Source organism: Episyrphus balteatus, chromosome 3 (assembly GCF_945859705.1).
Source record: "Episyrphus balteatus chromosome 3, idEpiBalt1.1, whole genome shotgun sequence".
In the NCBI taxonomy this organism is placed as follows: Eukaryota; Metazoa; Arthropoda; class Insecta; order Diptera; family Syrphidae; genus Episyrphus; species Episyrphus balteatus.
The window spans coordinates 78543057-78567551 of record NC_079136.1 but is presented as its reverse complement, the minus strand read 5'-3'; the positions used below and the strand labels follow the sequence as shown (position 1 = coordinate 78567551).

At 31.2% G+C, this 24495-nt stretch overlaps 1 protein-coding gene across 7 annotated transcripts in view; it reads right to left on the bottom strand.

The window, feature by feature from the left end:
* Positions 1–1299: 1299 nt before the first annotated feature.
* LOC129912990 (regulator of G-protein signaling loco) overlaps positions 1300–24495 on the bottom strand; it is a 38972-nt gene continuing 15776 nt past the window's right edge. For 2 of the 7 annotated variants that reach the window (XM_055991285.1, XM_055991289.1), the window contains exons 2-5: positions 4821–5585; positions 3780–4748; positions 1970–2228; positions 1300–1897 (exon numbers count right to left, since the gene is read on the bottom strand). In XM_055991285.1, the coding sequence (XP_055847260.1) occupies positions 1305–1897; positions 1970–2228; positions 3780–4748; positions 4821–5585 (2586 nt within the window). In that variant the 3' untranslated portion in view covers positions 1300–1304. Of the gene's footprint in view, positions 1898–1969; positions 2229–3779; positions 4749–4820; positions 5586–7255; positions 7365–12855; positions 14027–21810; positions 23196–24495 lie in introns of those variants that run through there. The other 5 variants (XM_055991288.1, XM_055991287.1, XM_055991291.1 and 2 more) reach the window with 5 other exon arrangements.

Below are 24495 nucleotides of genomic sequence, written 5' to 3'. Positions count from 1 at the left end.
ATTTTCGGATGAAAGTTTCGAAATAAGATTTGGTTTACAGATATGAATTCACAGTAACCAGGACTATGCATGCTAGGTAGAAAAAATTAAATTTTGTTTCTTTCGGATTTTCGAGAAAAGGTTAACCCCTCGCCTAAAAAAAGTAAATTTTCAAACATTTCCTCCGAATCCATCCAGAAAATCACCAAAAGAAAGGTCTCTTAAAACTCTATTTTTAGCTGAAAACCAAAAGTTTCTTAGAAGTCTGGTTGCTGAAATACCTATTTACTATCGAAATATGTATTTTTGTTGTTTTTTTTTCTTACTTTCGGAAAGATATTTTCGGATCAAAGTCTCGAAATAAGATTTGGTTAACAGATATAAGTTCAGAGTAAACAGGCCTATGCATTTATATAGAACAAATTAAATTTTATTTTTTTCGGATTTTCGAGAAAAAAATCGATAACTTGTATGGGAATTTTATCTCAGCTAAATTTTAGCGCGAGCAGCGTACCAGGCTTATAGCTGAAAACCAAAAGTTTCTCGGAGGCCTGGTTGCTGAATTATTAACTATCGAAATATGTATTTTTTTCTTACTTTCGGAAGCAGATATTTTCGGATCAAAGTCTCGAAATAAGATTTGGTTTACAGATATGAGTTCAGAGTAAACATTCTAATGCATTAAAGTTGAAAAAAAATATTTGTTTCGGATTTTCGAGATAAAAATCAATGTTAACCCCTTGCCTAAAAAAAGTACATTTTCAAAAATTTCCTCCAAATGCATCGATTGAGATGTCAAAAGGTCTCTTAAAGCTCTATTTATAGCTGAAACCATGTTTCTTGGAGGTCGGGTTTCTTATTTACAATCGAAATAGCAGCTCCACTAATATCTGCTATTTATGAATTTATAAAAACATAAATTGTTAGATAGGAGTAAACTACTTATAATCCCCCTTGATATTTTGAAGAAAGAAAACTTAAACACCGAGGACAAACTACATTTATAAAATAAGGTTTTAGATTTTTATTTGTAATTTCTGTTATCTTAAGTGCCTTTTTTTTCAAATAATATAAAAATGCAATCAATTTTTTTTTTATCAAAACCATTTTTATTCATATCGAATATTTTTTTTTAAATAATAATTTATAAAGATAAGTTACATATATTTTTTTCTCCATAATATACTTGTTTTTGCTTATTTACATGGTTAATCCTATTAAAACTTTACGAACTTTAAACAGTTACGAGTCACAAAATTTTTCCTCACATATTATTAAATAAAAACCTATTGTCATCATTTTTACTATCAAATTTTATACTTAGTCTAAACAAAACTACTACTTGGCTCATCTAGGTAAGCTGTTCTACCAGTTTGTTCAGATCCAAGATGCTTGCGAGAAATGTCAACCGGAATTTTGCTCGGAAGAGGAATTGCTAGCCCAGTTGTTGGAGAAGATGAAGAACCAACTTGTTTTGAACAGCCATTAGTGATAGTGCTGCTTTGGCCCCAATTAGAAGGCTTAATTGGCAGAACTTTTGGCTTTGGGGGTAGTGGCGGCGGACCTTTGGTAGATAAAGAGTCCTCATCTATTGTTTGTCCGACAACAGATATTGATGGAGCAGCAGCATCTTCTTCATCAATTTTCATAGGTGAAATTGATTGTTTCTTTGTGATCGATAGTCTTGGAGCTGGTTGTGGTAATGGACGATCTACTTGCTGCTGCTGGTTATCTACTAGCACAACAGGTGCTGATTTATTTACAGGACTAAGATTTGCACGGATTTTTCTCAACTTATTGGCTGCACTTTGATTTTCTTTGTTTTTTAAAAAATCTGGAAGTTCAAAATTGATTTCAGTTCCCCGTTGATCTTCCAGTCGAGCACATTGTGCACGCTTTAGTCCTTCTAGAAATTCATCTGAAATTGGTTACTAGTTCATAGATATGTTTACTTAAATTAAAGAAAATGGGACTGTGCCGGTTTACAAACCTTGATTTTCAGCTCGTTCAGTGACTTGAACTTTAACACCAGCTTTCCATTTTGCAATAACAGGTTTTTTTGTCGTTGTTACAGCTGGATCGCTGTTAGTGCTATATAATTGTGTTGAGGTTGTTAGGGCATCATCTGATTGACTTATAGATATTTTGTTTATTTTTTTCGGTCGTAGACCTTTTAGGCCCGGAATGTTTGAGTCTCGTCTTCGGATTCGGTCAAATATTGATGATGTCTCTGAAGCGCAGTCATCTGACTGAAAGGAAAACATTTAAATAATTAAAATTTATTTTAAAGCATAAATAAATTGCATAAAGAGCAAATCTGAAGTTATAGCAAGATAAAATGATTAAAAAGCCAGATGAGACTTAAAAATAAATAGAGAAAGAATTAGTTAAGAAGTCATGGCCTTGAAAATGCGCTGTTCAGATGATCGGAGGGCTTAACCTGCACAAAAACAACTCCGGCGACTTTAAGCGGGATTAAAAAGGATAAGGAAGCTACGATGTATAAAATGTTTTCTTTTATCTGGATATCGGAACGTTCAGAGGAACCAAAATTGAATAAAAGTATTACTTCTCATTGTAGCTTAGCTCAAGATACGAATTTGCAAATCCCAAGGCACAATCAGAGAGAGCAATAATTCTAGATTTCAAAGTAGTGATTGCGAACTCAAGTTCGAAAATAGAATCTAAAATAATGGGACATTGCGTCTTTTAATAAAGGTCTTGAACCCTCATTTTTTATTTTGGATTAAGTGACTGCTGTAACGTTTAAGATAAGAGGTGGAAGCAGAATTAAATGTTACTTAAGTTTGTTTGCGTGATTTGAGTACATCATCAAGTCATGTTAAATAGGAATCTGATCGTTAAAATTCCTTGAGTGCAGTTTGTTATGCAAACAGAAGGACGCCTTAAAACGTCAAACGTTTCCTTGACACACTGCTGCCTTCATTAAAAAGTTTTAGCATCTAAAGCTCTATTTCCAGAGTTAAATGATGTGTTTAAAGATGTGATCAGAGTTGTGAAATCTATAAGACAAGGTTTTGCAAAGTCGACTTTTTAGGACTTTATGCGATGAAATGGGCTCACCCTTCTTCACAGAAGTCACAGTTTTTCTGGGTGTCAAAAGGAAAGGTATTTATGTTTTTAATAGATTCAAAATCTGAAGGTTCAAAAGGGGCTTCTAAAATCCTTTTTCTTTTTTTGCTAAACCTTTTGACCACTTAAACATCTTGAATAAGAAAGAGCCTCCAAAAAAGAGAGGAAAACATTTGAACTTTCATCGGAAGAATCAATATTTGTTAGCTCTCAAATTCCTCTGATGGTACATAGTATATTGAATTTGAATATGAAACTATTGAGTTACTTTCCAGAAATGGATTCCGAGATTGCAAATGGACAAAGGTGGATTTTAAATTCTTTTTTAAATCAGACCCTGTTAGTTTTTTTTTGTGAGAAAAACATTTTTTTCTGAATTCCGTACTATTATATACAATTGCTTATTTTAGTGAAAGCCAGACTTTCAATATTTATTGTTCATTAAAACTTTAATTATGTAAGAAATTAAATATATAAACTAATATTGTAGATAATTTTACTGACAGGGTTTCTTGAGGCAAAGAATTTTCATTATTTAATTGCTATCTGACCAAAACCATCTACGAATTGTGCATACTTTCTCAAGTAGAAATACTGAAATTTTCTGAATAGAAATTTACAATTTCAAATTACTTCAAATTTCCAAAAAAAAAAAAACGATATTTAAAAAAAAGAATAATTAATTAAATAAAAGAATACTAGCTTACCTTCATGGAGCCTATATCAGCTGCCTTTTGATTCCCATCATGAGATTCTACTTTTCCTTGCAATAATTCACTGAAAACTTTATTAGTTATCTCATCAAGGGTGCTCTGTTGTGTACTTATAACCACACTTGGTACTGGACCACCATTTCTATGTGGTTTTATTGCTGGAAAAGATACATTTTTTGGCATAGGTTTAAGCTTAGCTGAATTTGGTGGCAGGTAGTCGGTCGTCGGTTGGTCCGCTTTCAACATTACAACTTGCAGTCTCTGACCATCGGCTATGGTAACAGGTTGTGAAAGATCAATCGGTTCATGGGTATCACGCATTAATATCTGAACATTTTCCATGCAATAGTTATACTTTTGCAAAATCGGTTTAATCACATCGCAAAGAGCTTTCTTCGGTTTACTTTTCACTGAGATTACTTTGGGATCGGGCAGGTCTAATTTAAATGCGACTTTCTGCTCAATTAATAATTCTTTCCCAGATAAAATTTGCGATGAAGCATTCAAATCAACTGTTTTATTTGTGCTATTTAGAATAACTTCAAATAATTGATATGAAATGCCACGTTTTTCGAGCAATCTTTCAACCAATTGACGAACTGTTTCATCGGGTTTGGTTTGAACAATTGTTGTTGCTCCATCGCAAAGTATAACACGACATAGACAACAGGCTTTAATATCATCTGATGTGTTGTTGGTCAATGTGCATTGTGGCAGTGTGTCGAAACTAGATAGAGAGCTGCGTGAACTATGGATATCACTTGTGGAATTTGTTGTATTGGTTATTTTTAAAGAATTTCCTGTTGACTGTTGATATTTGCCTGTTCTGTTGTTAGATGATTTGCTGTTACCGTGATCATTATCAAGTTCATCGCGATCACGAGATTTACAACGAGTTTTGCGATGCCATGGTAGGAGACTCTTTCGACGCCGATCTTCAGCATTGCTAGCCGATTTTTTCAGCTGAAATTGTTAAAAAAGAACTATATTAAGGACATATTCAGCAAAAAAATCATACAAAATAAAATCACTTACCTTAGAATGGGCTGATAGGTGAAAATTTGTCTTCAACAACTCATCCAAGCCTTCTGCTGAATACGGCAGTGGTTGATGTTTTTCTTCGGCTTCAATGCATTTTTTGTACATATCAGATCGAATGAATCGCTGATAACTGTCGAATTTCATCAAGTTGAAAATTTGCTTCTGAGCTTGTCCAAATAAATCTTTTTCAGCTGTTCGAAGATTCTCCTGAGTTGTAGTTCTTGCTTGTGAGTCTACATTTACTGGTTCTGTTGCTCCGTTGGCTAAATGTTTGGAATATATTTCCATTGCCATTGTTGCACGTTCGCTTGCCGATTCAATAAAGCGATACCTTTCGCATGCAGTCCAAAAGTATATATTCTCAGCTGAGAATTCTTTTTTAAGAAATTCAGCAAATGTATGCAAGCCAGCTGGGTCTTCTAAAAGTTTTTCAAATGAGTTACCCCAAGCTGTGACCCCAGCAGGTTGTGATTCTTGTTGTTGAGGTGCGCTACGATTACTACTACTACTAATACTACCAATAACACTTCCGTTGACAATATTTTTGACATCAGCTAACTGATTTCGGGCGGCGGCAGCTGCTGCTTTGAAATCTCCTATATAAGTCTCCATTGATTTGGTGTAAACATCGTTGTCGGAGGCAGTCAAAGAGGATGGTCGGCGTGCAAGTGAAACTTGTGAATCTACAGTTCTGGGAGCACGGAATGAAGATTGTGCCCAGCGACGAAAAGGCGATGCATCTGATGGCAATGCTCTGGACTGCAAAAAAAAAATGAAAAAAATATTATATAAATATGCGAGTAATGTTGTATAAATAATAAATTGAAATGAGTATACATTCGCTGAGAAATCAGAGTGAATTTCTGTCGGTTATATTTAACAATGACGAATTGTACAAATATAGAAGAAGTTTATCGACATTTTTACTGATAAGACATTTTTTTTTAATGAACGTGTGGTGTAAAGCAAAAAAGCTGAACAAACATTGTCTGTGTCTATGTGGAGTGTAAATTAAACTATTGTTAAATCCTTAAAAGAAATTTTTGTAATTAAATAATTAGGTACTTTATATTTTGCGATTTGAAAATGATTTATTTCAAATGATCAGAATTCGGAATGGTCTAAATAATAAGATTCAAAATGATCAAAAAAAAAATTCAAATGTGTCGTCAATTTGGTTAAAAAGTGCTTGCTTAATGGCAACAAAGAGATAACTAATAGACACACTCATTCATTTTATTTACATGTACAGGTTGAATAATACTTGATTTATTTGTTAATTGAATAAAGCTGATATGTACACTGCAGCCTAAAAGTTTGAGTCCAATATAAACAATTATAATTCAATTTTAAAGTTCAAGTGACCTCAACTCCAAATTTATAAAGCGTTTCGCCCAGGTACGACAGTGGGCTCATCAGTTAGATCTGTCGTACCCTTACTAAGACGCCTTATTTTGGTCGATGTTTACCGACTCTATATAAAACTCACAGCATGAATATACTGTGAATTCTAATATTCAAAGGGAATTTGTTTAAATTCTTCGTTATAAACAATTATATATATATTATACCTGGATGTTGATTTTACGAATGGAAGATTGGGTTTTTATAAATTTTTACAATCTTTGGTAGTTCCTTGAAACAGTGAAACGGAGACTGAGAGTCGTTGGACGAGTTGTTGTTCGGCATACCCTTCTTGGTTCTTGCACCACACAACAAAGTGAAACTCTTAGAGTGGCCCATAATGTATAGAGACTGGAAGAAAGAAGGCTTTCACATAGTATAATGGAGCGATGAACCAAAGATCGAGGTATTTTGGTACAAAACGGAGAGAGTTCGTTCGTCGAAGCGCTGAACAAAATGCTACCTGGCTCTATAGTTTCAGCCGTCAAGCATTTGACTCGAGTCATTGGAACAAGGAGGCGTTTAAGATGATATTGGAAGAAAACGCTTCGATATCTGGACAAAGATTAATTGGCGAAGGATTCTTATTTAAACAGCATAATAAATAAAAATGCTTTTGTTTTTAAGATCTTTTTTATTCTGGGGAGATATATTTCGTGAAATGTAAAACAATCGACGAGAAAAAATAGAAAATTAAAAATCTAAATCTATTTTAAGTATGCATTAAATATTTTTCAAATTCTTATGTAAGACTTTTAACCTTTGAAAAAGTCAAAAAATGGTCAACAAAGTTCAACTTCTCACTAAAAAACTAAAAAGATACGCATACACCACAGCGACCCTTTAATTTAAATCGCAAACAAAAAAATACAAATAAAATGCAGGACTGGGTCAAACGTTCTTGTGCTTGTAGTTCATATTTTAATTCCGTTAATGATATATTATGTTTAAGTACATTACATATATCCTCTTTACATAAATATACGTTTTCGAAGCATTGAAATTTTTTCAAAAACGGCTCTTACCATTCCAATCCATTTTTTGTATGTAATGGTCTCAGTCAAAACTGTGTTTTTAACTTTACTCAAAAAATTCAGAAAACGTTGGACTTTTTTGCGAAAACTGACATATTTTTTCGTCAAACTCGCAATTTTTGTCAAATTCTGAATCAATTTTTTTTTTAAATTTAGAGACAAAGTAAAAATATTTGTTTTTCTGGCAAATCAACCAAAGGTTTTAATTTGAAATGGTTATCTAAGATAAAGGTACTCTCAACTAAAAAAGCAGACACGTGCGACCCCCTCGAGCATTTTATTTTTACGTCTTAGTTTTGTATCTCTAACATTTTTAAACAACAAACTAATTATTATCTTCTTACATAGACTCCAAATCTTATTATCTTCTACAAAATAAGAAGTACATACATACATGCATACTCGTTCGTAGTATCTCTGCTAGTATGAAATATATGTAACATCAAAAGAGAAATTATGTTCTCCTCTCTTTATAATAGCTTTGTATATGATAAGTTTTTTTGTGTTCATTTGATATTTTTATTTTATGTTTGCAGTTGGTGGGGTTCTTATTCTTATATTATCTGTTTTTTTCTTTTATTTTAATAATTTACTTTGTTTCAGAATCTAAGATGTGTTATTTTTTGTTTGTGCCTAAAAGTGAAAAAAAGTAAAAACTATTTCCGTTTCAAATTGGACAGACACAGTTAAAAACAAAAATCAATAAAAATTCATTCCGGCATGCAATAAAGACATATCAATTTGAACTCGTTCTGTTTTTTGGGGTCAAGAGATAAGTCAAGTTGTAGAGATATTGTATTCAAGTACTTCACAAGCTCCTCTATCTCATTCGTGTTTACGACGAAAAAAACAATATGACATTGTTATTGACAGAGAGATACCCATAGACATTAGGGGATTTTCTCGTTAAAACACGTAAAACATACAAGCTCAAAATAAACAAAAATGTTTCGTTTTTTTTACTAAAATTGGATTTTTTCTACTATAAATTTGTATTAAAAATTGTTTTAAAACAATTTTTTTATTTCGAAGGTTTTCTTTTATTTTATGAATTATGTAGTTTTTTCAAGGTTTAAAGGAGATGCTCAAATTCATATTATTAAACAAAAAATAGTTTTTTCTTGTTATTTATGCTTTATACCTAATAATATAAATATACATAAAAACCGTATCACTACCACATCAATTTTTTTTTTATTTATAAAGACCACTAGACACTTTCTTATTGAAATTTACCCTCATAAAAGGGGGCAGCAAAGAATCGAAAATAAAGAACGCAAAGAAAAACGAACATCAATTGACTAAATGAAGCAATAGAGTGAAGAATGCTACTTTAAGTGGCATTATTATATAGTACATGTGTATGCACATATAAGCACTTATGAGATCGGAAGTCTGGCTGGACCCTGAAGGCAAACAATATGAACTAAGTAATGAGGCAGTGGTTTTTTTCCTCCTTCCTTTTCATCAAAAAATTTCAAAGATTCAAGAGAGAGTTTTTCAATTAAATTGAAAATTATATACAAATTTAGAAAAATTTGTAAGTTTCTAAGTTTCGGTAAATTCAGTGTATATGATAATATTTGTATACATTATGTTACAATTAATTTTGAAAATGTAATCAGTTAAGGGTTATCATCATTATCATTATACTAATATATTTTTTATATTCGTTGATAAAATTTGTAAATAAGAACTTATGTACTACCAAGCGAACCAGAGTGTAGGTATAACTTAGGATTTTGTTTGTTTTCTATTTACGTCATAGTTATTTTGAATTTGACATTCGAAAAAAATTCAAATTTGGAAATGAATATTTTATAGCCAGTAAGAAATGAATGAATGAATTTGTTAGTCTGACTGTGAATAACAGTACTGAGGAAAAAACGCAACCTAAAATATAAGATGAAACAATGCAAAAAAGTTTTTGCCAGACTTCAGCTTAAGTTACAGTTTTTCACACCAATTTTTAACAGTGAAATAACGTGATTGTAGGATCGATCTCTAGCGGCACATAATCAGTCTGTCAGTCCATTAGGCTCAGTTGTACAAATATTTAATCCGTGGATCAGCAACTTTTATCTTCTGAAATCGGTAGCAATGCTGAAGTTTAGCACTGGTTCAAGGTTCATATATGTAGAAATAGCCACATTAATGCTTAAACCGAAGTTGTCCCGCAGCTGATCCGCCGAAATCGGTGGGTTAAATTCCTGAATCAAGGCTGATCCACGTTTGTACAACTGGCACTTAGTCTGTCAGTTTCTCGGTATAAGGAACGTCAGCCTAAACGGATAGGGCGATTAACATCAAACGTGTTATGCAGAGACTCTCCAGAAAAGTTTGTGGAATTATTTTTATTAGAAAATTTCGAAAATCATTATTAACGGTACTTGGAACTGTTTTTTTTTTAATCTGGTATTCTCTCAATTTCTAATTCAATTTCACGAAATTTTTGTACACAAAAGCATTAATATACATACATAGCTTTAATATAAATAAAAATAAAAATTTTGAAAATAATTTTTGGATAAAAAAAATTTATAGGTAATTGAATTTTTTTTTTGAAAAATCAAATTCTCGGAACTGGGACTTTGGATTTTTTGAAATTTTGGTTTAAGATGTTGATTAGTAATCGCAACAGAGTGTCATATCAATTTGATTTTAATTTAATTTTTTTTTAACGGCTCTAACGTTTTTAAATTTTTCTTCTTAAAATGCATCTTTAAGCAGTGTATTCATCTGTAAGTTCATCAACTGATTAATTGTTTTTTTTTTCTATGGCGTTTTTAATGAGTTTTTTGGAGAGATTATGTAAAAAATTAACTTTGAAGAACAATCGAAGCAATTTTGTATCTTCTAAGTCATTGCATAAATTACTAAACAAAAAATGATTAACCACCATTGTACCAGCGAGTTCATGCAACCAAGTCGGTCATTCTATCTCTAATCAAAGATGGAATTGAGGTTAAGTGTAATGAGTTACAATATGCAATGCTGTTACGCTTTCATGCTCTTTCTTCAAGTGAACTCTCTAAGCAAAAGGTGATGGGAAACTTATCTTAGAAATAAAATTAACTATTTTACATTTGAAACACAGAAAAAGAAGAAACAAAATGAGGAAGCATTTCCCAATGTATGTATGTATATTTTTTAATGTATAAAGAAGAGAGCTATAGTTAATTACTAACCAGGTTATTTTGAGTTGGCTTGTTAAGACAAAAATGAATTTCGTAAATTAGGATAGGTAAACAACATATTGAGTTGGTGCGACTTTGAGATGACGCACGGGTATACACCCATTTAAGTTTAAATATTATTCAAAATGTTTGGGCTTGGTTTTTGAAAGTAATAATATTGATTTTTTTTTAATATTAAATGGTTCACAAAGTAGCATGTGGGTAAAAATTTGCATTTTTTTTTAAAGAGATAACAATCAGAAATTACGATGGTAGAGAGTGCGAAAAAAAATGGGTCTCACAATTCTGTTTATCTCGAGCAGCAGTCCAAACCACTGAAGCGATTGAATTAAAACTTTGTAGTAGAGTTTTTTGTGATTTCCTAGAAGGAAATTCGATTGTTTTTGGAACGACATTATTAACTGTATTTGTCATACTGTTGTTTTTAAAAATCTTAAATCTTCTTAAAGGCTAGTAATTTTACTGTTTGTTTTGGGATGGAAGCATTCATTTCATTAGGTGCGTAACACAAAGAGAGGTTTCTGAGGGCTCAGAGATTTTTTAAGTGAAACAAAAAATGCCAGCTGAGCGCTCACTTTTTTTTCGGAGATTTCTGAGATGAAAATTTTTTAGATTTATTTCTCAGTTTTTTTTTTTTATTGTTTAGATGTTTGTTTTAAAAAACATCTATCCATTCGATATTCAAATTGGTGGTGTGCAGAAATTAAAAAGCTAAAACACATCAAAAAATTAACGATATTTTGAAGAATATGTTATTGTTTTGAGCTTTTTTTCAAAATTGAATATTTGAAGAAAAGTTGCAGTTGTGTGAAGTTACAGTTGAATTGTTGTTATTTGAAAAAAAAATTGGATTCATATGAGAAACGTGTCCGTCAAAATTATTTTGCTCTCTTTCAAAATGACATTGAGCCCTCAGAGATTTTTTCAAAGTTTTCAAAATGCAAAAAAATTTTGAAATACTACAGAATTTTTCCGTATAATAATTAAATCAAAAGTTTAAGGTAGTGAAGGAATTAGTTATGACAGCTGAAAAAAGAGAATTAATGGCATATTTTCATTCAAAAACTCAAATCTGATTTTTGAAGAGCTTGCCAAAATAAATCTTGTTGTAAATCATTTCATGTCGGTTGAAACAACATTTTATATCGTCGGTCTTAATTCTAAATTAAGTTTTGGTGGAAACGTAGTAATGTACCTGCTATCAATTCAGTTCCAAAAATTCATCAGAGTTAAAAAATTGTGTAAATTGTATTTTAAAACAAAGAAATATAAAAACTGTTTACCAATAGTAATGAATGAACATAATATTTATCTTAGTGAGTATTATCCAGTCAACAAACATTTGAGTTATGCTTCAATACCTCTTTGCTTTTTTTTTATTGAAAATGAAAACTATTTCTTATTTCTCTCGCTTCATTAAATGTTCATTAAACTCATTTCTTAATAATGCCTGCACAAAAAAATATAAATAATAAAAAAAAAATAAGAATGTACAACTAGGGTATACATTAGACTGATTCAAAAAAAATTTTTTTTTATTTTGTTCAAAGCATTGTTGAAAATATTGTTGGAAATGACGAAAAAAAAATACTGTAAAAGTTTCAGCCCTTAACGTTAACATTTAGTACCGCCGCATCGCAAATTTCTATTTCCCATACGATTTGTATGGGAAAGATTGTGTATTTGTGTTTAGAATTTTTTATTTTTTTAATGGTTCATTCAAAAGGCTTGACAAAACCATTTTCTATTATAAAATTGTCCGCTCTACAAAAAAGCTCTTATTAATTTTTTTGATTTACCCCCGCGTTTCAAAGTTATTCAACTTTAAAATATAAAATGTAATTTTTTCTCATTTTTTTTCCGATTTTTTGACGAAATTATTAGGTTTTTCAAAAAATTTGGCAAAATTTTCGAAAATTTGTATTCTATGTTGTGTTTTGGTTTCACAGATCCTTTTATATAACTCTCAAACCCCTAATACTATCATATTAGATTTCTTCAATAAATTCGAATTATTCATTTTTTCAACTAAAAATTATTTTAATTAATTTTTCGCGTCCGTTTTTTTTTAATTTTATAAATGCAATTTTGTAGAGCGTTCAATTTTATACAAGAAAATGATTTAATCTAGCCTTTTTGATGAACCATTAAAAAGATAAAAAATTCTAAACACAAATACACAATCTTTCCCATACAAATCGTATGGGAAATAGAAATTTGCGATGCGGCGGTACTAAATGTTAACGTTAAGGGCTGAAACTTTTACAGTATTTTTTTTTCGTCATTTCCAACAATATTTTCAACAATGCTTTGAACAAAATAAAAAAAAATTTTTTTTGAATCAGTCTAGTATACATAGAGATATTTATTACAAACAAAAAAGTTGTTACCCACCGTAGTCGAATACGAGTATATACAACAACAACGAGCTCACTGCTACCTTATTTGCTATTCACACAGGTTATTGTTCTCCGTGTAGAGTATCTACGAGTAGCTTCGGTTAAAATTTCTGATGTTATTTTTTTGTTGTTGTTTTTTGTTATTCCATTTGCTTGGGTAATTTTAACTTTTGCTTTATTCATCAAAAATAACCGCAAATATGCAAAAATAAAAAAAAGCGAATTGAAAGTACATACGAATGTTTCGCTTCAATTACAGAGACAAAAATCTGATACGATAATGTCTGGAAAAAAAGAAAATATTTCTCTCTATATTTCACTTTGTGAACTATTCAACAAACATAAAAAAAAAACAGATAGATAGATACTTTTGATTTCATTGCAAAACATATAACCATAAATTGTTGTATACACACACTATTTTTAGTGGGATGTAAACTGTTAAACAAACACGGCCACATTCATTAATTGAATTCACCTTCAGACTTATTTAAGATCACTTAATTTATCTTTGAGTGCAAATAATATATGACATTTTGTTGCAATGCTTCTCAACTCACTACTGTCATCGTAAATGGAATTAAATTTAATTTAATTGAACAAAAAATGGCAGTTCTTCACTATTTTTTGGCGGATTTGATTTCACGTCCATAATTAGAAGACAGTGAAGGCTCTAATTAACGGTTTGATTTATTTCACAACATTTGACAGGTCAGCTATATACATACATAACTTAGCACTTAAACGTCAACGAATCAAAAACTAGTAAAGCATACTAGTGTTAGCTAGACCTTAAAAAAATGACTAGCGGACTACAACAACAACAACAACTACAGAAAAAACAACAACTTCGCAACCCAACTTAACCACGCGGCGAAACATATTCTACTGATCATATGATCTTTATGCTGAGTTTACTTTTGCGATTGCGAGTTTCGACTTGAAAAGCTTAGTTCATTTGCTGTGTGCTCCTCCTCTGCGGGTTTGTGGGAATAATTGTGGGGCCCATGGAAGGGGGACGTGTAGTACAAATAGTCTGGAGGAGAGCTCTTTTTGTGTCGGGACGGATGAAAGTCTTGTCGATCGCAAACACAAAAAGCGAAGATGGGAATGAACGAAATGGAGAAGTAATATTGCATTACTGAGCACACAAGTGATTCGGTTTGAGTTGGTAATTTTTTTTTTTTTTATTTTGGGTTTGTGAATGAATAAATCCTAGAAACTCTGAGGCGCTGACAGCGTTTTTTTTTTTTTTTTTGGTTTTCTCGATATAGTCGGGTGGGTTTTGTTGTTTTTCTTTTCTTCTTTTTTTTTTTCTTTTTGTGGGAAAAATATTGAGACAATTTAATAGAATTTCTTTGTATAGCTCATTGTTTGCTTTTATATGAGGGCAAGAGAGTATGCAATAGAAGGTTAGATAGATACGAATACGAGGTATAAAGAGAAAATTTGAAAAAAAAAAAAATAAGAATCTTAAGTATATTTTAATTAAAATCATTTTGTATCTTGTTATATTCATGGCTATAAATATGAACAAGTGATGGAGTAGGAAAGACTGCTTTATATGCAATTGGTTCCATTAACAAAAATAAATAAAATTATTATCAATACATAAATGTACTTACAAAATTAATACCATAAATTCCATACATTATTTTTGTTACAATGCATTTCAATTTGGCAAACATTTTTATGGGTTTAGTACGTGACTTTGTTTGAAATTGTCAAAATTATACCCATGTTATACAATCAAATTACAAAATAGGTATAGATGTGCAAAATCAGAGGTGTTAAATTTATGTACATTCCATTTCTGTAAGGGAGAACGGGGCATGGGGACCACTGGGGAAAGAAGATTTTTTTAAACAAATTTTAACAAAAACTCTTTGTTCAAAAATTAAATGCAACAACATACATTTCCTCAGTTGGTTACTGTCTATCGTTTAGCAGGAAGTAAAATGTTAAGTTCATTTGTAAAAAAGTGGCGCCATATTTGCTTTACAAGATTGTGTATTTGAGAGGCATAAATTCCCTGAAAAAGGACATTTTGGTTACTAAGTAACCAAAACTATAATAATATTTTTTTTATTTGTTTTGTGTTAGATTTGTATTTGTTTGTTTTTAATAAAAAAAAAATAAGCAGAATTTACGAGGCTGAAGAAATATTTTTATTTTTTTTTTTATTTGAAAGAATTTTGTTTTCCTGTTTATTTACAATAAATACTGACGACAAGAAGGTGAAGATTTTGCTCAGTTAAGGGTTGCAAGTGATATTTGATTTAATTTGGGTGGGCTGGCACACATGCCAAAGTTGAAATAAACATTATTTGCAATTCGTCCACGTACACTGTGGTGTATACGTACTATTCTTGTATTTATTTGTTTCATATATTGATTGGTCGAAAAAAATAATGCATGAATTAGGTATTAACGCAATATTTCACCCTCTATAGCAGGTTCAAAGTCCCTATCCCCATAGTCCCATTACTGGATTTTTTTTAAATAGCAAGTGCAAACTTTGAATAGGATATGACGGTTGTTGAAGGTAGAAAATGTGTGTTCTTGTTGAATCGAATGAGACCCGATACGACATGAATATTTTTTGAGTACAACAATTAAAATATTAACGAAAAACTTTAAAATAATAGGACGGGATTAAAATTTGGCACTATGGTTTCATTTCTCATTATATGTAAATAAAAAATCAAGAAAGTATATTTTGAAATTTCTACCGAAACACCTTTTAAATAAAATGCAAAAATTGTAAAATTCGGAGAAACAATATGATAACCAAGAACCAAAAGAGTTTATTCAAGGTGAACATTTTTTTCGAAAAATAATAAAAAGTTAGATTTTATATAACATAAATTTTATTTATTAGTAATGGCATTATGCTGTGCATGTTTTAAGTATTTTTTAATGACAACTCGCTTCAATCATATGGGTACTATTATGCTTCTATTTCTCTGAAATTAAATTCAAGTTATAAAATACCTACAACTTTTCAATCTTCTCCAAAGAGCAAACTTTTAATTTGGTTGATCAAATAAACAGTTTTTGTTCTAAATTCACCTATTCTTTAAATTTCTACACATTTGCCAAAAAAATTGGCGTGCCATTTTTGAGAAATTATTATTCCACATATTAAAAAATTTACAAAAAACATCGACTGAGAAAATACAGGTTAACCCAATAAAATCGGTTGAAAATTGACCATGCTAAAATTTTTGCAGAAGCAAAAAAAGCAAAAAGTTAAAAAAAAAAAAATAAAAATAATTACATTAAGTGTTTAATCAAAATCGTTAAAGTCGTTTTCGAAAAAATAACTCAATGATAAAATTCTATCTATGCACGTCGTTTAATAATTTAAAGACTTTGCAAATTAGAATTTCAGTTTTATTATATACATATATCGAAGAAAATTGTGTTTTGCAGTCATTCTTCGTTTACACTTAAATAATAAAAAAAAATGGTGACGGTACTCAGAAGTTTGAGATGTGCACCTATAATTCATTTTTGATGTGGATAGTACAGAATTGAATAAAAAGAATTATAGTATCAATCTGGATATTGATTACAATAAAAAAAAAAAAAAAACAAACATTAGGTGTAGTGTAAAATAGCACCACAATATCAGCACCTTTAATTGTGTGCTGGCTGAGGAAATTTAAGCCGTTATCTTTGTTCAAATTGATTATGTGTGGTAAACCAGGTAAACGTTAAGTGGTCTTCTGTACCCCGTCTTCCCCTACAAATAAACCAATGAATATCAAATTATTGACGTCAAATACCAATTGTGGTTTTGTTTAAGTATTTAAATATCAGTTGGTAACTTGTTGTTGATTTATTGTTATATGTTTAAATCACAAGATAAAGCGGTTTTGAAGATGTACATTATCGACACTTTGCATTAACAAGAATTATTTATTGAATTTTTTAAAAACTCTTTTATATTTCAAGAACAAATTATGGGAACTATTCATTTATATTATTATAAAGTCTTTATTATTTTTTCCTGAGAAGCTTCTTTATCAATTTTGATCTCGAGAACTTAATTCTATAAATCGTTTTCTTTCGATAGTCCAGTAATTTTAGGTTTTATCTGCGGAAAAATTCCTACTGGGCTGAATTTTGGTATACAGCTTAATGACGGCTTTGTTATGAAGATGTGAAAAATCGACATTGATATCGTGTCCGCGTTAAGAGTTATAGGGGTCAAAAGGTCACAAAAACTGGTTTTTCACGATTTTCAGCAAAACGGTAAGTCTTATCAAAAAATATTCAATGCAAGAATTGTAGACCAGATTATTATATATAAAAAGTGTCATGACACTTTTTTTCCTAAGACCCACCGTTTCTTAGGTATAACGATTCAAAAAGTTGAAGTTTAGTTGTAATCGTCATAATCCTATTCCTGAAAAAAAAACTCCTAACTGAAAAGTTAATGAAATTTCATTATTTTTTTAGCTTGAATTTCGTTCCTCAACTGTTAAGAATATGGGGAAACCAAAAAAAATGAAAATTTTCGCCATTTTTCCGATTGGGGCCCTTCTCCCGAAACCATTTCCCTGGGAATTTTTGTTTAGAATATGTCTGAAAATATACAGGGTGTGCAATAGAGAATAGACAACCCTAAAACGGCTTATAGCTACACTTATGATTGTTCGAAAAACAGATAGAAAAAAGTTCTATCGCAACCAGTTCATAAAATATGGACTTTTTTTCGTTCAGTGTATTTTAAATTTTATCATCTTATGTTTTCGTTCACTACAACCACGAATGAATGAATTTTATTTATTTCTTTTTTTTATAATTTTCTAAAATAGTTGGATGAGTACATAAACACTTTAAAAATTTCATAGCTATTGCACATTTTCGTAAAAAAAATTTTGAAATCTGTTTTTTGATGCAAAATGTAAAAAAAAGTATTTTATGAAAAATTTTAAACACCTGTGGTATAAAATAAATCTATAGAAACCTAGGTGGCCATCTTTCTTAAAAATATTCTCCTTATACCAGAATATTTTTTGTGACCTTTTGACCCCTATAACTCTTAACGCGGACACGATATCAATGTCGATTTTTCACATCTTCATAACAAAGCCGTCATTAAGCTGTATACCAAAATTCAGAATTCAGAGTTTCAGAAAAGTTTTCCAGTTTAATGATTTTAAGAGAAAAAAATATTTTTTTGTTTACTATTTTGAAATTAATTTCATCAAACAAGGGATTGTGAGAGTTTTCTGTTTATTGGAAGTTCATGCAAAAATTTCAATTTATCTATTAATGGAAATAGCACGATACCTCTTGACTGATGGTTCTGAAACATATGGTTTTCATAAATAAACATTTTATATAGAACCAATGGACTCCACGTCCGTTGTTGATCGTTGTTAATGTGCTTCGTCATCCTAAATCGTTTTCCCCTTACACTGTCTGTATTAATGATGTCTGATGGGAAATAGCATTATAACATTGGTGCAGCGCGGCCGGTTGCATTAAATCAATGAACAATGGCCATCTATCAGGCCCGCATAAAGTATGAAAAAAAAAAGTATTTAGCCGGAAATTCAATTAAATATAATTTTTGTTCTCTTTAATCGGACATTTTTGACTTTTTAAAGGGGTTGTATATTTTTAAGCGCTATGCCACGGCCTCCACTCGCGTCCGTGGGCGACGACGCGGCCGACAATAATAATATAGTTCTCTTTTAATGTATAACTACAGAACTACAACAGTGATTGCAGGCGGATGCCTGTCGTTTTTTGTTTATTAGCTTTTAAATAGCATGTGAGTGAATTTTTTATGATATTTGTTTTAACTGTTCTAGATTTATAGCTACATATACTATGTGTATGAGCAATTAGAAGGCATTATTAGTAAGAATTCTTAACATAAGAGATAAACAATCAAATTTAACATGTACATTGTAGATGATACCGAAGCCTAAAAACACTGCTTTATAAAATGTTGTCAGTTTTAAAGTCCCCAAAATTATCGAAATCCCCCTAATCGCTTTTTTACTGCATTTTATGTTCAAGAATAAGTTAGGAGTCGTGGTTTGATAAATCTGGAAAGTTTATGTTTATGCAATCTGACCAAATGACGCATTATTTTAAGTAATTTTTGAATGGTGAATGAAATGAGTCAAAATATTATAATAATATTTTTTTATGAAAAGATGAATATTTTCACACTGTGGCACTGTGGTTTCATTTGAAAAACAAATAAAGAAGGTGTATTTTAAGTTTTTCAATTAAAAATTTATTTTTTTTTTGGGAAAATCAGGAAGATTTGGATTTGTAACGAGACCCCTGTGAATTTTGTGAAACTTGGTAAAAACACCAAATGTAAGATCAAGTTCTAACAGGTATCAAATGAAATGAAAACAGCTATGAAAATCATTGGTAAAATATAATGAGATCTTCATTTTCAACTAAAATTTTTTATACAAAAAACATTATATAATTTTAATATAAGCCAAAAATAAAATTTTGAAAAAACTGATTTTTGAAAAATTAAATTTTCGAAAACGAGACATTGAAATTATTTGAAATTTTGGTTTTCCTACAAAATGGCATACTATTTTTTTTTAAAGCTTTTAAAAAAAAAAAAAAAAATATTTATTAAAAATTAGTTTTTTTCAAAAACGGCTCTAACGATTTTTAAAATATTTTTTCTTAAAATGCATCTTGATAACAGAAATTATACTTAATTTGGAGCTCAATTCAATTTAACATGTTGTTATTTTAATTTGAAAAACGAATTTTGAGTTTTTTTTTCATATGCATTTACCAAATTTCTAATATAAAAAGTCTTACAAATTTTAGTACCTTGAAGAGCAAGTTCAAGCGACCCAGTCGTCCAATTTATTTTTTTAAATTTTACATCGTTTTTTATTTCTGTGTGATAATTAATATCACTAATTGACCTATTCTGCCCCACTGTGATTTCATGTTTACATCACAAAGCGCATGATTGACAATTTTTTTATGGTTCAGCAAGTGCAAACGGGTCGTAATAAATAATTGCGCAAATATTTTATAAAAAAAATTGTCTAATTGTAAAATGTGACGAAATGAAATTCATGTAGGTATAACAACAAAGTTTAATAACCGATGTAAAGGGTTTGATAAATTCTCAGAAGAGAAATTTTTAAATTGAACGTTTGGTACGAAGATGATGACCTATGGTGGAGATCAGCGGAGAGAAAGTAACCGTCTCCCAATCTAAAAGGGGAAGAGGGATAAGAGATACTGCGAGTGATGTCACACACCATTAAGATCGTTGAACGGATTTTTGATGGCCAACTGCAAAAAATAATACGGCTGTTTGATGACCAGTGCGGGTTTGTTTCGGGTAAATCAACCATAGATGAAAAAACATCGTGATTTTTTAAGGGATTTGCATATTGTGCTAGTTGATTTCGATAGACAACCGCGAGATCTGATATTGATTTCCCTGTGACAGCGAGGGGTTTCGGAAATCAATGTCCGAAATTCAAATGAACGAGCAAGTAAAAATGAGGGTAAGATGCCCCACAGGAGTCATCGACGAATTCCCGATCAAAGTCGGTGAGCACCATGAAGCGTCTTGAGTCCTTTGGTGTTTATCACAGTCCTTGACTTTCTATTTGAAGGTCATTTATTTGAATGGTGAAAAGTGTTTTCTCTGTGCGAAAACTTCAAACATCTTGGATCTATTATTATCAACAGTGGCGAGAAAACTCTGCCACCTTCTGTGATCGAAAAATGCCCTTTTAACTGAAAGGAAAGCTCTATACTGGAGCATTTGTTTGCCCAGCACTGACAAACGGTTCACAATGTTGAACAATTTAAAAAACGTACGAGAGTAAAATAACAGCTGGTATGAAGATGTTTAGTATGACAGCAGGAGTAACAAAGCTTGATTGAATCAGAAGCATGAAAATCCGAGGGAGCTTTCACGTCAAAAATACCGTCTTTATATAAAATATAAAATATAGCACGACCAACTAATTAGGCACTGTCATGTACAGAGAAAAAACCCTAAGGTCCAAATACAAAAGAAGAAGATTTATACAAAAAAAAAAACCATTGAGAAAACAAAAAGGAACACAGTTGGCCTTAGACATAGAACAATTCAAAACCGGTAGGCCTGCCGACGGTACCTGAAGTGAACCCGGCGAACACCAATTAGGAAAATCAATTACGAAAATCTTTGTCTGTACCTAATCTTTTTTTCGCATCTGTTTCGAAGTTCAGTTTTTGAATTCTTTTCAAAGCTGTTGAAAAAAGGTGTGGGTGAAGAACATTCAGAAAACTGAAATCATCTGAGTTATTTTGAGTGCGGTTAACACAAAATTATACATTTTAATTAGCTCAATTTTTGAAAATGCATTTAAAATATACAAACAAATTTAATACAGGAAGGGGGAAGTGAAGGTAAGGCTACGGTCATGACTTTTAATACAATTAATGACTTTGATTTTTAACACAATTTTCGGATCTTAAAAATTATCCATTTTTATTTCATGGTTTTTACGCCAATTTCTACCTGCTCATCATCAAATCATCTTTAACGCACAAACTTTGTAGCTTCAAGGTTCTCTGCTGACGGTGTCAAGTTCGTAGAAATGTAAAATGCTACAATATCTGACAAATACACATCAGAACGAAATACCTCTGAAGTAAGAAAAACAACCAAATACAAATTTGAAAAAAGAAGAAAACAAAAAATTTACAAAAATATCACACAAGTGATCTTCAATTTTTTTTTTATTCAAGAGCAAAATATTTCCTTAAAACATCTAAAACGTAAAGAAGCTAAAATACTCATAAAAACTTAGCCTTCTACTTATACACAAATCGAAAAAAGCTTTCAAACATTGGGGCAAACATATAGATACCGTCTCTATATACTTATAATTCATTTAGGAGTGAGATTAAAATTGAATTAGAAATGACTCACACGAATGACATCCAAATTCTTTATGGTCGCATCTCCAACTCCACTCCGCTGTTCGATTCTTTTAGCTTTAATAAATTTGTTGTTGTTGTCGTCTTGTTTGGCTGCTGCAGCTGCTGCAACAGCATCCACACTTGTTTGATGACTATCTGGATCACTTAGTGATCTTCGAAGTTTTGAAACTGAAGCACGTTTAGCATGAAACGATCCTCGGATAATTCTCGCTAATTCATAGGCTGGATTACGCTGATGAGTTTTGGTAGATCGCGGTGGAGTGATTTTGAAAGTCGGCACTAACGGTGGTTGCATTTCAAATGAACTATCCGGTGATGTATTCCGACTGGCACTCCGCGATCTAGTTAACGATATTCCATCGTCGTTATCCTCTTCATCCGCATCTGTATCGTGGTGGTAATGATGCAATGGCTTACATCCCAACTGTGCTCTCATCATGACTGGTGAAGCAGTTGCACTACTGCATCGCGATGGTGTACGCAATGTTTGAACCTTCTTTTTGGCCGATGAGAAAAATTGAAGGACTTTTGAGGCTGACTTGCACTGAGTTGGACTGGGAACTTTTAAGTTATCATTCTGATTTATATAGAATGGTGATTTTGGTGATTTCATTGAGCTTTCATCATGACCACCACCACCATCACTTGAACCAATATCTGAATCCGTTGATACTGCTGATTCTTTTCGACGTAAGGAAATCGATAATGTATCCTTTTTTGGTGTGGATGCCATTAAGGACATTATATCTAAATTTTCACTGTTTTGTTGTTGTTTGGTTGGTAAAGTTTGTACCTTAGCTGCTGCTTTGTTTCTCTCTTCGAAAGCTTTAACAAAACGATTAAGGCTTTCACGATCTAATTCTGTGACACATCTGTGGCGGATATATTGCGGTTTAGGTTGAATAGTTTTCACTTCAAAACTTGTGTCGAAACTACCGGAATCATTAACATTTGCAATAGACTGAACGAATCTTTCGACCATGATGGCCACGGATTTTGTATCACAGTTTAGTTGAAAGTCCTTGATGGCTTTTGGTGTTGTCCTGTATTTAAATTTTGGTGGTTCAGTTTTATTAACTTTTACCATCTTTGAATCAGTAATTAAAAAATACAAAACGATTTAATACGAATTTTAAAAAATAATTTATATTTCTCAAGGAATATGCGATGTACTTGACTGACTGAGATCGAATAAATATCAAAAATTTATTTTCGCTTTTCTATTTAAGTGCTTCCGACTTGTACGAGTGCAGATATTATTTTGAGCTATAATCCTCAATGCGGATGTCTATATATATTATAAGAAAAATCTCCCAAGGAAGAGAGAAGAGAACGCTGAGCGCAATAAAGGGGTTGCGCATCAAAATTTCACAATAAGTTTATACAATTCCGAAAATTTTTTGAATTTCACATTGAAAGTCTGCTAGTTATGAAGAACGCAAGTAGGTGCTAAATGTTTATGAACACGTGCGTTTTTTCGCTTTGGATGACGATGACGACGCAACGGATTGAACATACAACTCATGTGATGTGACGATGAGTAAGTAATATCACAGGTACGCCCATTTGTGAGATGAATGCGTAATAAAAATTCATTCAATGTATAATAGATAGATGTAGTTTTTCTTTTTTAACAACAACAACATAGGTAAAGAAATCTGATTGTTAAGTTGCAAGTGAAGTAGTGTCATTTGAATGTGACGGGAGGAGTAGATAGGCATTTGAGAGTTGTTTTGTATGCAAATTATGAACTCAATGGTTTAAGAACTTGAGAATATAATTGTAAATATTTTAATCAAGTCTCTGTAATTATACAAGTATCTTCTTAGGTTGTCACTTCTCAGAAGTATTTTGTTACTACAAAAAAAAAGGTTTACTACTCGAATTATGTATGTTGAATTCATTGTAAATTCAATTTGAATAGACTTCCTCTAAGGGTTCTATTTTCTAGGTGTACATTGGACTCAGGCGCTCAGGTAAACATACCTTCATTATGGGTACCTACGTGTATTAATCGGCCTATTTTGTGTTGTTTTTTTTTTTTTTTATTAATTTCATAGATCACAACAATTACTATCAGGCTAGACTTGTTATTTATTTTATTGTTGTCTCTTAAAGCAACAAACAAAAAATTAACGGATTCCTTTGTTATTATTCTTGTATTTTTTAAATTTCTTATTGCTCGAAACTTTATTTAAGTTCCACATTAAATCTTATGTGACAGTTTACGCAGAAGAAAAAGTAGAGAATTAAAGACACATCCATAAATGAATCTTTGAAGTTGTTGAACTTTAAACAAGCTAACAGCTCTTTAGTTCAAATTCAATATTTAAGCAACGTTGCTAAACGACCACTTAACATAAACTTTTTAGGGCGTTAACCGGTTACTAACAGCCAATTAAAAACTGATTAAGAAATAAACGTCATATTTTTTAGCGAAATCGTTTATTTTTCCGAAAAGGCAACTTAAAACTGAAAATAAAACAGTTTTGCATTTCTTTTATTTATCCGACGACTGATCAACGCACGCGACGAAATCAATTTATTGATGATTTTCGTATGGTTTTGGGGACACAATAGGGACACAATAGGTCGCAGTGCATCTTTTTCATTTAAGGGTCTAAATCAAATCAATGGCTTGTTCGTATAAAAATAAAATGAGTACAGAGAAAAT